This window comes from Pelodiscus sinensis, chromosome 11, assembly GCF_052426305.1.
Source record: "Pelodiscus sinensis isolate ZL-2025 chromosome 11, ASM5242630v1, whole genome shotgun sequence".
In the NCBI taxonomy this organism is placed as follows: domain Eukaryota; kingdom Metazoa; phylum Chordata; order Testudines; family Trionychidae; genus Pelodiscus; species Pelodiscus sinensis.
Genome location: NC_143062.1, coordinates 21,534,770 through 21,546,810, shown reverse-complemented (window position 1 = coordinate 21,546,810; position 12,041 = coordinate 21,534,770). Strand labels below are relative to the sequence as shown.

The 12,041-nt window shown below is 39.1% G+C and overlaps 1 protein-coding gene across 1 annotated transcript in view; it reads right to left on the bottom strand.

Annotated features, from left to right (window-relative positions):
- The window catches only part of CACNA1D (calcium voltage-gated channel subunit alpha1 D), a 363,735-nt gene that overhangs the window by 195,148 nt on the left and 156,546 nt on the right, over positions 1 to 12,041 (bottom strand). The window contains exon 8 of the mRNA XM_089781190.1: positions 6,124 to 6,227. Within this exon, the coding sequence (XP_089637316.1) occupies positions 6,124 to 6,227 (104 nt within the window). The remainder of the gene's footprint in view (positions 1 to 6,123; positions 6,228 to 12,041) is intronic.

The window sequence follows — 12,041 nt, the reverse complement described above, 5'->3', positions numbered from 1 at the left end:
TCTGTCAACATAACGTCAACAGAACTCAGCAGTTTTGTCGACGCTGGTAAACCTCATTTTACGAGGCATAACGCCTTTTGTCGACAGAGTTCTGTTGACAGAAGGTGTTATTGCATCTAGGGTTGTGTCTAGACTACAGGGTTTTGTCGACAAAGCAGCTTGCTTTGTCGACAGAACTGGCTGTAGTCTAGACGCTCTTTGTCGACAGAAGCTTTGTCGACAGTATCTGTCGAAAAAACTTCTGTCGACAAAAGCCTGTAGTCTAGATGTACCCTTAGTCTCATCTGTACTACCAGTTATTTACTCTTCAGTTAACATCTGATTTTTACTTTTATGACTCTTCATTGTATTATCTGTATCTGAAGGACAATCAAGTATCTTGTCTAGAAGATAAAACATGTTTTGGAAGGTCCCTATGTTCTTACTCAGACAATAAGTATATTTAGAGGCAGATTGTGGCCTTTATCTGTATCCAGTGGTGGAGAGAATGCAGAATGGCCACACTGCAGTAAAAACCAGTGGAAGAATTTTGACCGAGTCAGCAATAACTCTTCCCTGTAAGGACTCATGTACAGTCCTGCAAGGGAACTGTATCCTGGAGTAGCAGCTCTCACACACCTCACATTCTCCCCATGTAGATCATACCTAGTTCACGCAGAGATGCAATTTGAGAAACACTTCGTTGCCAACCCCTTATGCACCTGCACAGAGATAAGGACAAACCAGCAGCCTTTGTTTTTGGTAACATCATGCAACTAAAATAATTTTGCCCTTGAGATTTCACTTTGAGGCAGACCCAATCAGGAGCAGTGGTTAATAAAGAGAGAACAAATACAAGATTTTTGATATGGTGAATTACTGGCAAATGGTTATACTGATCTACTTTTTGCTTGTAAATCCCTAATGGTGTTTTATATTAGAAGGAATATTTAGAACAAATTCTCCCTTTTTCAGCTTGTGTCTTACAATTAAAATGTTTACTGGGTATAGACTGTGTTAGTTCTGTCATTTTAAGTATCAGCCATTAAAAATAAAATTATTAATTTCATTTTAATGTATGATTACTTAAAGAGATACAATTTACATTGATGGCCAGGACATACTCACCTTCAGAAAGGGCTAGATGTAAAACAAAAGATCTCCCAAATCATCAGTGTCATCCACACGAACAATATCTAAACAACATATCAAACATGCCGTGCACAAGAAAGAGGCAGTACAGAATATGATGGCGTAGGTGGCCACAGAATAAGATAGGAGTTCAAAGATAATGAATGAGTATTTTAAAACAGCAAAGACATATCAAAACAGCAGACAGATTTAAATGTACACAGAATAACTTGTCACTACAGGAAACGTCATCACAAGTTTAAAAGACATGTTAAAACATAAATCAGATTTCAGCTTTTAAAATCTAAATATCTGTGTGCAGAGCCATGTTTTTAAGTCAGTTGGTGTTCTATTTGTACTATGAGAGTTTAGTCAGTTTTAGAAAAAATGTTAGGTATATCATATATTATGTTTCATTTGGCATTTTGGAGAAGGTAAAAAAATTTGAAAGGCACATTGAGAACTTCTCTGATAAGAATAAGGAACACTTGAGCTACATATTTTAAGCCTGATTCATTATGAAAAACACTATTTTTCAACCAGTAAATAATACCATGTCCTGAGGACTTTGTTCACATTGAATTTTTATATGTAAATCCCGACAGGCCTAAAGAGAACATTGTAGATTATATTTTAAGTATAATGCAATTTATATTACAATCTATATACATCATTCTTATTAAACATGAAAGCCACATACAGTCTAGAAAGAAAGGTATTAGATTGCTTACTTTGGGGCAAGCCCTGCTTCTTCCTTGAGGGTCACAACAGGCCAAATTGCTGCTGAGCCACTGCACTTATGCAGCATAGTGGAGGGAACTAAATTTGAGAGGACTTTACTCATGTGCTAGGGATATCCCAGCGCAGTTGCAACTGAAGGTGGATGACTGCAGCTTGAGGGAAGGCGGAAAAATTAGATCTCTGGACTAATGGATCCATTCCACAGACCCTCTGACCACTGACCCTCCTCAGATCTGGCACAAGAAACAGGAGATACCTGTGAGCACATCTAGCCTACGTTTTTCTTTCTAAAAGAAGATATGCAAATTTGGCACAAATTTCCATATCTTCTTTCGATGGCTTTTTCGAAAGACGTTATTTTGAAAAAGCAAGCAGTCTAGAAGCGGTTCTTTTAAAAAAAAACCTTTTTTGAAACAACACTGTAAACCTCATTTTTTGAGGAAGATGGGTTCTTTCGAAAAAGGGTGGTTTTTTTTTCAAAAGAACCATGACTAGACTGCTTGCTTTTTCGAAAAAAAAAACTCTTTTGAAAAAGCAAACGGAAGGAGATATGCAAATTTGAGCCAAATTTGCATATCTTCTTTCAAAATTAAAATGTAGTCTAGACATGTGCAGTGTGTCTGGTGCTGCAACAACTGCAGAGCAAACCTACATTCCGCAAAACTCTGCTTCATCAAACTTGGGTAATGGGGCTAGCAGCAAGGAATTGGATTTAGCCTTCTAGAATCTCTATCCCAAATGTTTGGGCTGGTGAATACAATACAGGAGCAGATAAAACATTTTATTTTACCTTTTCACCAATGCTAGTCCCCATTCTAAGTACAGGCAGTCCCCGGGTTACGTACAAGATAGGGACTGTAGGTTTGTTCTTAAGTTGAATCTGTATGTAAGTCGGAACTGGCGTCAGCCGCTGCTGAAACTGATCAGTTTCAACAGCGGCTGAATCTGGACGCCAGTTCTGACTTACATACGGATTCAACTTAAGAAACCCAGGCGTCCCCAAGTCAGCTGCTGCTGAAACTGATCAGCGGGTGATTCCAGGAAGCCCGGGCCAGAGCAGCTGGGGTGCTGCCGGGTTGGTACAGTAGCGCCGAGGAGCAGCGCTGCGGGACCAACCTGGCAGCGCCCCAGCTGCTCTATCCCAGGCGTAGGCAAGAAAAGCCTGGTCTGCTGGGGGGGGCACTAGTTGCACCCCACCTCAGCAGACCAGGGAGACACGGGTGGCAGGACCGCCCGCGTCCTCCACGGCTTTGCTCCGTCTCCCTGGTCTGCTGACCAGGGAGACGGGAAGCAAAGCCGTGGAGCACGCCTGCAGCGGGACAGCCCGGGCGCGCCCGGGCTGTCCTGCTGTGGGCGTGCTCCGCGGCTTTGCTCCCGGTCTCCCTGGTTTGCAGGGAGACGGGGAGCAAAGCCTTGGAGCACGCCCGCAGCAGGACAGCCCAGGCGCGCCCGAGCTGTCCCGCTGCGGGCGTGCTCCGTGGCTTTGCTCTGCGTCTCCCTGGTCTGCTAGGGGGGCTCCCCCCCAGAAGACCAGGGAGACGTGGAGCAGCTTTTCTCACCCCGGAGGCCAGGGGCGGCGGGACCACAGCGCATCTGGGCATCCCGCCGCTCCAGTCCTCTGGGGCAAGAAAAGCCCCATTCGTAACAGCGTTTACATAAGTCGGATCCGCGTAACTCGGGGACTGCCTGTATAAAGGGAATATCTGGCCCATCCAGTAAAACTTTACCTAATAGTAAAAATGCAAAAGAAAACATTTAACTGACCCCACTGCATTTAAGATGTCATCAAGCTTTATAAAACATTTGAAAACTTTACGATCTCAACTTTAAAATTGGCTACGTATCTTTTTGAATTTCCTAGCCTTTGTGAGGATCATGATATCAAATCTTACATTACTATTCCTTATATATTTAAAAAAATGTGAACTAAATCAATAACAGTGCATCTGAGTCTGGAAGCAGAAAGGTGGTATATTTAATTAACTGATCTCAGAGCAAAGCTTCAAAGGAGAGGAGGAAAATAATTGCTACTAATGACCCTTTCAACGCTTGTGGGACAGAATCACTGAAAGCATGGTCCAGCATTGACTTCAGTCAGAGCTCCAGAATCACAAGGAATGTTAGATGTTGGCATCGAAGAATCAGAGATAAATCATGAACAAACTTCCTTCTCTTATTCTACCTTCTTCTTATTCCTCTTTTCCAGTGAGGTTGTGACATAAAAACTAACCCCTGGATCTTGCAAAAACTTACACATTTGTCACTGAATCTGGTGACCTGCTCTGCACTCCCAGAAGGGCTAGGGCCTCGGGTGGAAAAGGTGGGGCTGGGGTAACTGGCGCTTAGTGCTGCCCAGACTGTGTCCCCCACACTTGGTATCGGCTGAAACGTGCTGCACGGGGCTCCCGTGGTGATTTAAAGGGCCCAGAGCTCTGGCTGCTACTGTTGCCACAGCAGAAGCAGTTGCAAACCCAAGGACCCTTTGCATGGCTGGTGCCCAGGACAGTTGCTCCCTTTGCCTCCCCAGTCCCGCCATCAGTGAGCCTGCACTGAATATAATGAAATCAGTTGGACTGATCACAATATACTAGCTAAAAATGTATGTGAGTCAACCTGACTTTATTCACTTTGTCTTTTCCTTTCTTCCCCTTCTTCCTCACAGAAGGCTTGTGAGATTGAGGTAACTCATCACTTTCCCTATTTTCCTTAAAGTCTCTGCATAATGAAATCCTACCCTATCAATCAGCCCTACCCATGGGCTGCACACAGTTTCCTAGGGTTAGCCTCTGGTGGGCTGCCAGACACTGTGTTTACCTGAGCTTCCACAGGCATGGCCACTCACTCCTCTCAGTGGATGTGGTTCACCATTCCCAGCCAATCAGAGCTGTGGGAAGCAGTGGCCTGGCCTTCCTGCAGCTTCCCTAGGCCATGAATGGTGAAGCGGATCTACTAGGAGCTGCAGGCAGCTGTTCCTGTAGAAGCTCAGGCAAACAAAATGTCTGGTGGCCTGCCAGGGGCTAACTTTGGCAAAGCATGTCCAGTCAGAGACAAAGTCTCTCCCTGTGCTGTAAATATTGTATAATTTTTTAAATTATATTTTTCAACCAACTCTTCGACAAACAGGATCTCACAGAATAGATATTTAGAAAGGCAATGGGACATTTTGTGCTTGATTCTCTTAAAAAACATATTTCTCTGTAAAATATTATATTTTTCAACTATCTAAAGCACACAATGGAGAAACAGTGAAGAAGGCTATGCACACAACTAAGGGCTGGTGACACCACAAACTACTGTAGGTTTTTGTCATACGACTTGGTCTTGCTCACATTGAAATGAAAGGGATTTTTTTCCATTGACATCCGGGATACTACAATCCGGCCCACAGTTCCCAAGAAGCCATTGTTCCAAACTTCAGTTAACTCATAGTTAACTATAGATAATATAATTCACATCAGTAGCTAATGTTTCAGTTTAGATTCAAATACCTGTAGAAACTTTTCTTTATCCTCAAATAAATATAAAAGATCTTTATCATACACCAAGTTTTATAACTATACTCCACAAATAAAGACACCCAGTCAGTTCATCAGTATTCGGCTAACATGTATTTGGTTCTATGTACATAAATTTTTCACTGAATAGTATGTTGCATGGACAGCTGATTATAGATAAATGTATAAGGTCAATCCTGCAAGGTGCTGGTTGCCATCAACACTTATTTAAGTCAATGGGGGCTAACAGTACTCAGCACTACAATACAGGAGACAGAATAGAATACTTTGCAGACTAGGGCACTTAATAATCCATACATATTCTCTCTATATATTAAAGTACCCAGGTGCACCTGTTAAAATATTTGTGATAATGGTAATTATAAAGAGGGTTCTGTTTACTTTATATACATTTGAACAAAAACGCAAGTACGGCTTTCAGAAGGGGACAATAGTTCTTACCTAGCAGAAAAATATTTGTACAGGTGTCATCCATCTCTCATTGTGTGCAAAATAATGTATCTGACTACTGGAAGTAATTTTACAATGAGGTAATTAGTGCCTCATTTAATGAACAGTTTTTGGCAAGCACTATAAACACACATGATGTCACAGAAAGATACAGGCACAAGGATCACACACAATTCAAGAGCAAACATTGGTAGGATGACATAAGATTTGAGACACATGCAAAAAGCCATCACGGAGAAGCTTGAAATAATGCATAGGCCACCTTACAATTTGCAGCAGAATATACAATGTTAACTCAACTGCTTACCCACTAAGTACACCAAGAACCAGGTTAAGTACGAAAAATGAGCCAAGGATGATAAGACTAACAAAATAGATCCATGGCCATTCACATCCTATTGCATCATTTACCTGTAAAATGTAAGGAAATAAGTTATGATTCAGCCATTCAATAAACAGCAGAGTCCTTTTAGCAGCTGCCAGATCACATAGGTGTTCATTGTTCCAAAATAAACTCTACTTTTTAATATCTGTCATCTCCAGCATGTAGTTACACTTAAGCCTCTGTTTTTTTCCACTGTATATTATTAGGAAAAGAAAAAATGGATCCTCTTTTGAATGCTGACAATATCCATTAAATCTGTAAGGTAGTTGGTTTAGTTAATGTTTAAGATAAATGGACTAATATTTAACTTTACTTACCCAAATAAGTTTGCAGATCTTATGTCCTGTAGCAGATGGCATGTTTTAAAACATCACATTTAAATTAAAAGTATTTATAGGGTTTTTTTAATAATTTAGCCTCAAGTTAAGTGTACAGACATGAAGCCTGTATGCTTGTAACATTTTTAATTTTTTTAACTAACTCTGTTTTTCATATTTGTACATTACTTTTATGGACTATGTCTTGGTTATGATAAAATGTTTTCGCTTTTTACAGGTAGAGAGGATGGTAGAGAGGAAGTTCTTTTAAACCATATCAACACTTTACATAACCTCACCTGGATAATACAACCTGTGTGTTCATAGCAACTGAATTCAGGACTCTGCTTTCATGATGAAAAAGGTGTATGCTTACCCGCTCAATACACCAAGAACAAGATTTAGTACGAAAAATGACCCAAAGATGACGAGACTGACAAAATACACCCATGGCAATTCAAATCCCATAGCATCATTCATCTGCAAGAAATAAGATGATCTTATAGAAGTAGTTTCCTATAGTATGTAATAAGGAAGAATTAGAGAAAAAGAAAAGAGAGCTTTATAATGCAGAGACACAATATTCTATGCATTTTCCTTAACATTTATTGGAGGAGACCAATAGGAAGCGAAGTAAAGCACTGGCTACATTCACTTCATATTCCCAGCACACGCACTGAAAGAAAAGAATTACTATTGCATAACTTTGCAAATGAAAATGATTTTGCCAAACTTACAAAGGTAACAAAACAAGACATTTGTTCTTTGTTTAATACTTTGCATAGAATTCAACTTTGAAAAAAAGTTTCTCTTAACTATAAAATAAAATAATATTTATACAATGTTACAAGATAGTTGGGGTATTTTTTATTTTTAATATCAGGGTATTTCTTACTTATACCTAGATGGATTTTCTTTTTTAAAAGCATACACAAAAAAGTAAAACAGATACCTTGCAATAATGTAAATAGTGCATTATTTTTCTGTAGAAATAATTTCAGTAAACTCCTTATCATAAATATATAATTGGATGCAGTAAGATTTTCTTAATCAGTTTGTTAAAAAATATAGTGGGAATATATTTGTGTAAATCAAAAGTTTTATGTGTATATAATATTTAAGCCAATTTAGCTTCAAACTGAAAACATTCCAGAAAGGGATATTGAATCAAAATTATGTAAAGCTAAAGTTTATACATACATGGTAAAAAGTTTAGTTGTAGTTGTTGTTATAAAACTATGGTTAAACTAACTGGACATGCATAGTCTATTTATATGCATACGATCTTTATGCAAACTTAGTTTTCATTCTCTATTTTTGGAGAATCTCACCACATCCATCTCAAAGATGGAATTTAGACACTTATCCATTGAAATCCAAAATTTCATATTTTAAAATAAAAAAAAATTCAGATGTGATTACCAAGACATTTTTCACATGTCTTTTCTGGCACTATTCCAGGAACACTTTATTGTGAAACAGACATTAAACAAACCATTTCACCCTTCTTTAAAATTGTGCGTGTTTGTGTCTGAGAAAGAGAAAGAGAAACAGAAAGAGAAAGAAATCATGACATAGAATTTAAGTAGCTATAACTTCCACTCAAAGTCCTGCTAAAGGTTTTAAATCCTGTCCTTGACATTCCTGTTACAGGCAATTTTTGTCTCCTTTAAATAGAGAAGCAAAACTTTGATAAGTTTTATTTTTATTTTTTTTTCTCAGTATGTTTTTAAAAATCTTATTACAAATCCTCCATTTCTGCAGAGTAAAAGCATGCCCTATACATGGTTGCAGTTAAGCACATGCATAAATCTTTGCAGAATCAGGGCCTTCGACAATTCTCAGTATTACGCAGACAGATGTAGTGAAGTCACATGTATTAATTTTTGTTTCAATTAACAAAATGCCTAATTCAGTTTCCTTTCAATATGGCTAAAAAGAGATTTATCACCAAGACCTTGTGTGTCTTTTTAAAACATTCTACACTAGGTAATTTTTCTATTATAAATATTTTATGTAACAAAACAGAAGAGATTTTAAACAAGTGACAGATTTTACAGACTGCATGGAAAAATTAAATATAGGAAAACTATTAAGCAGCAAAGCGGCTTTTGTTTTAGGGGGTTTTAAAATTTGTTTGGTTTGGTTTTGGGAGAAGATTGTCATTGTATCACAACACATCGATATTCTTGCTAAATTAAATCTATCCCTACGAATCCTAACTAAACAGTAAGCAACAAGTCATCCCCTGCTTCTGAAAATATACAGAAAGGAAAAAATTAGACTCCTCATCCTCAAACTTTCTGTGGGGGACTCACAGGGCTTGGTCCTCTTCTCTTTCCCCTTTATACATCATCTTTAAATTCTCTCCTCCACAAACTCAAATTCAACTACCATCTCTATACTGACAATTCACTGACCTACCTCTCTGCTCCAGATTGTCTCTTTGGGTACGTCTACACTGCAGAGGGTATGGCTACACAGCTTTTTTTGTGTGTGTGGAAGTGTAAATGCACTCTTTTGGAAGCCTCATTCCACGAGGAAGATGGGATCTTTTGAAAGAGGGGGATTTTCCAAAATTTGACCCACTGTATACGGGCCACATTTCAAAAAAATGACTTAGAGTCTCCTTTGTGTGAGATTTGAGGCTGGGAAGCTCAGGGTAATCATTGTAAGCCAACAAGATGCTGATTGTTCAGCAAATGAGCATGCCCAGGCAGTCAGCATTTGTGCTAATTTAGCACTATGTGCCCCCAGACTGAAACCAAAACTGCTTTTCCCACTTCCTTGCCATTACTCAGAAGGGGGACTAAGTTTAAAACATCCTCTCTGTGTCACATGCTAGCCATTGTGATTTGCACTGCCTTATGGTTGTTTCATTGAATCTTGCCCTAATGTTCAGTTTACCTTAACTACTAGTTTCTATCATAAAGCTCATATTAGAAAAAAATCATTTTACATTAGTGTGATGCAGATTTAAGACACAGCATTATGGTACAAAATGGGGTTAACACCACTGTCTTGAGTAAGTTGGGAATAGCAGATATTCAGTGGCATAAATCATTTGTTAGGCTTGGAGGGTGTTGAAGTTATCTAACTTAAAGCTACTCTTTGTACTTTGATGGGCCAGTATATTTTTGGTGCTGCTCTAAGACTGAATTCAGCACATCCACCCAGTGTAAAAAGCCATGCAATTTACATTCCCCTTTAAAGTCATGTCCCCTGAACATGTAATACAAATTGGATCCCATTCCCTCTAAGGATCCAAGCAAGCCAAGATGTCAGTCAGGATGCTCCAGGTGACCGGGACTGAATTCTTGCCTGACTCCATCAGGCAGAGGTCTGGAATGTTAGACCCTCTCTATCATTTAATTAGGTCAAGAAATTAGAATTCAGCCGTGCTCTATTCCAGAGGACGAGATTGCAAAGAGGCCACAAATAGCCTATTCCTGGTTTGTCCCAAAGCCCTACTTGATGCTTTTTCTTCAATCCACGTCCTGTCACTCAAAATAAGCAAGTAAAATCAGATTATCTCAAAGACCACAGCTGCTGTGAAATAGAGGATAAAATAGTTAGGCATATTCAAGTACCATCCATACTTTATTAGCTATTGAAAAATGATTTCCCTCTAGTCTACGTCCCAGATTCCAGAACTGGTGTGCATGGCTTTACATGTGCTTATGACCTTTTCATTTAAAATACCCCTTATTTTCTATACATTGTTATCACTCTTCAGGTGCAACTACACTACAGGGCTTAACTCGAAATAAGCTATGCAAATTGAGCTACGTCAATTGTGTAGCTTACTTCAAAATAGCTTATTTTGAAATGGGGAGCATCTCCACAGCACTTATTTCAAAATAGAACACTCTTCCTCCGATTTCCCTTACTCCTCATATAATGGGGGCTTATCTTGACTAAGCCCCTATTTTGCATATCTTCTTTTAAGCCAGCGGGAATTTGCATATCTTCTTCCAAGCTCACTTTTTAATGTGGAGCTTTCGAAAGTGAAAGTAGTTTAGATGCAGCTTTTTCAGTGAACCTCCCTTTGTCGAAAAGCTGCATAAACCTCATTTTTTGAGTAAGAACAGCTTTTCAACAAAGGGGAGGATACCGAAAAAGCTGCATCTAAACTACTTTCACTTTCGAAAGCTGAGTGGAATTTGAATATCCTCATTCGACACTTTAGTGTAGTCTATATAAGCCCCAAGGGCCCTGTATCTTTTTTGGTTTAACATGTTAAAATGGGGTTAATACCATTCACTGTGTTTTCCATCTGTCTGAAGGGTATGTCTACACTGCCACCCTAGTTTGAATGGCTAATGTAGGCATTCGAAGTTGCAAAAGAAGCCTGGGATTTAAATATTCCTTGCAGGAGGAATAACGGTAGTTTGAATTAGGAGCTTTAATTAGAACTACCTAGTCCGTGCCGCGTGTAGCCGCGGGCAGGTGGTTTGAACTACGAGCATTTAAAAATGGCGCCCGCCCGGGAACATGCAAATGAAGCCTCGGATATTTAAATCCCGGGCTTCATTTGCAAGTTCGAATGCCTACATTAGCCACTCTAGTTCGAACTAGGGTGGCAATGTAGACATGCCCAAGAAGTACAAACTGACCAGTTTACTTCACACATGGAATTTGTAAAGTATATGAAAAGATTTGTGAAATCAATCGTGATTGAAATCAATGTGCTCAACAAGTCGGTCTATGTATAGTTAGTAAAGTGGTTGAGTCAGTTGCATGAAAGATGAGTCCATCTTATTATGCTCAGTAAGAAAGGGCTAAAATACAGAGATTAGGAATACCAAGTATGACACTAAGTATGAAATATCCTTTGAAATAATCTGTTATGACAGATTATTCTGCTGTTTGGTTTGGTGTGGGGGGGTTGTGTGTGTTTTCTGAAAGACATGGATTCAAGTATGGTATAATGGTCTACATCATTTGGATTGAAAAAGAGTGTATGACTGAGATCTTAATTTACACAGAAGCTGCAAATCAAACAAAAGTACCATATCCAGGTCTGAACTTGATCCACTAAGGTGTGTTATCACCCTACAAGACTTGGGTTACTTATGAAAGACTGTTCAAGTTATTGACCAGTCTCTCATTTGTTTCTTCCAGGAAAGGTTTTGGAGCAAGGTTTAGTAACTCGACTGCAGGACCTCTTAACAGATGAGTGGAGTCTGATTTATTTCTAAACTAGCTTCCATCAATTTTATTTAAATGTATGGGGGGCAGTATGCTCTTTTGAAGATTTACAGTGATCTCTGACAAGGAAATAGTTCTGATGCACTATCTGTCAGCAGTCAGAAAACCCAGATACACAAGAAATCATGTCAGAATAAATCATCTTCAATTCCTGGATGAGTTCATGGGAATGCATATCCTCCTGTAAGTAGCTTAAAATCTTCTCTCTCCATGTCAGTTCTCTGTGTAACACTGTTCATTTGAAACTATTATATTAAACATTGGGGCCAACAGAATTGCTGGACCCTGGGCAAGGTGTGGGGGACGAGCACC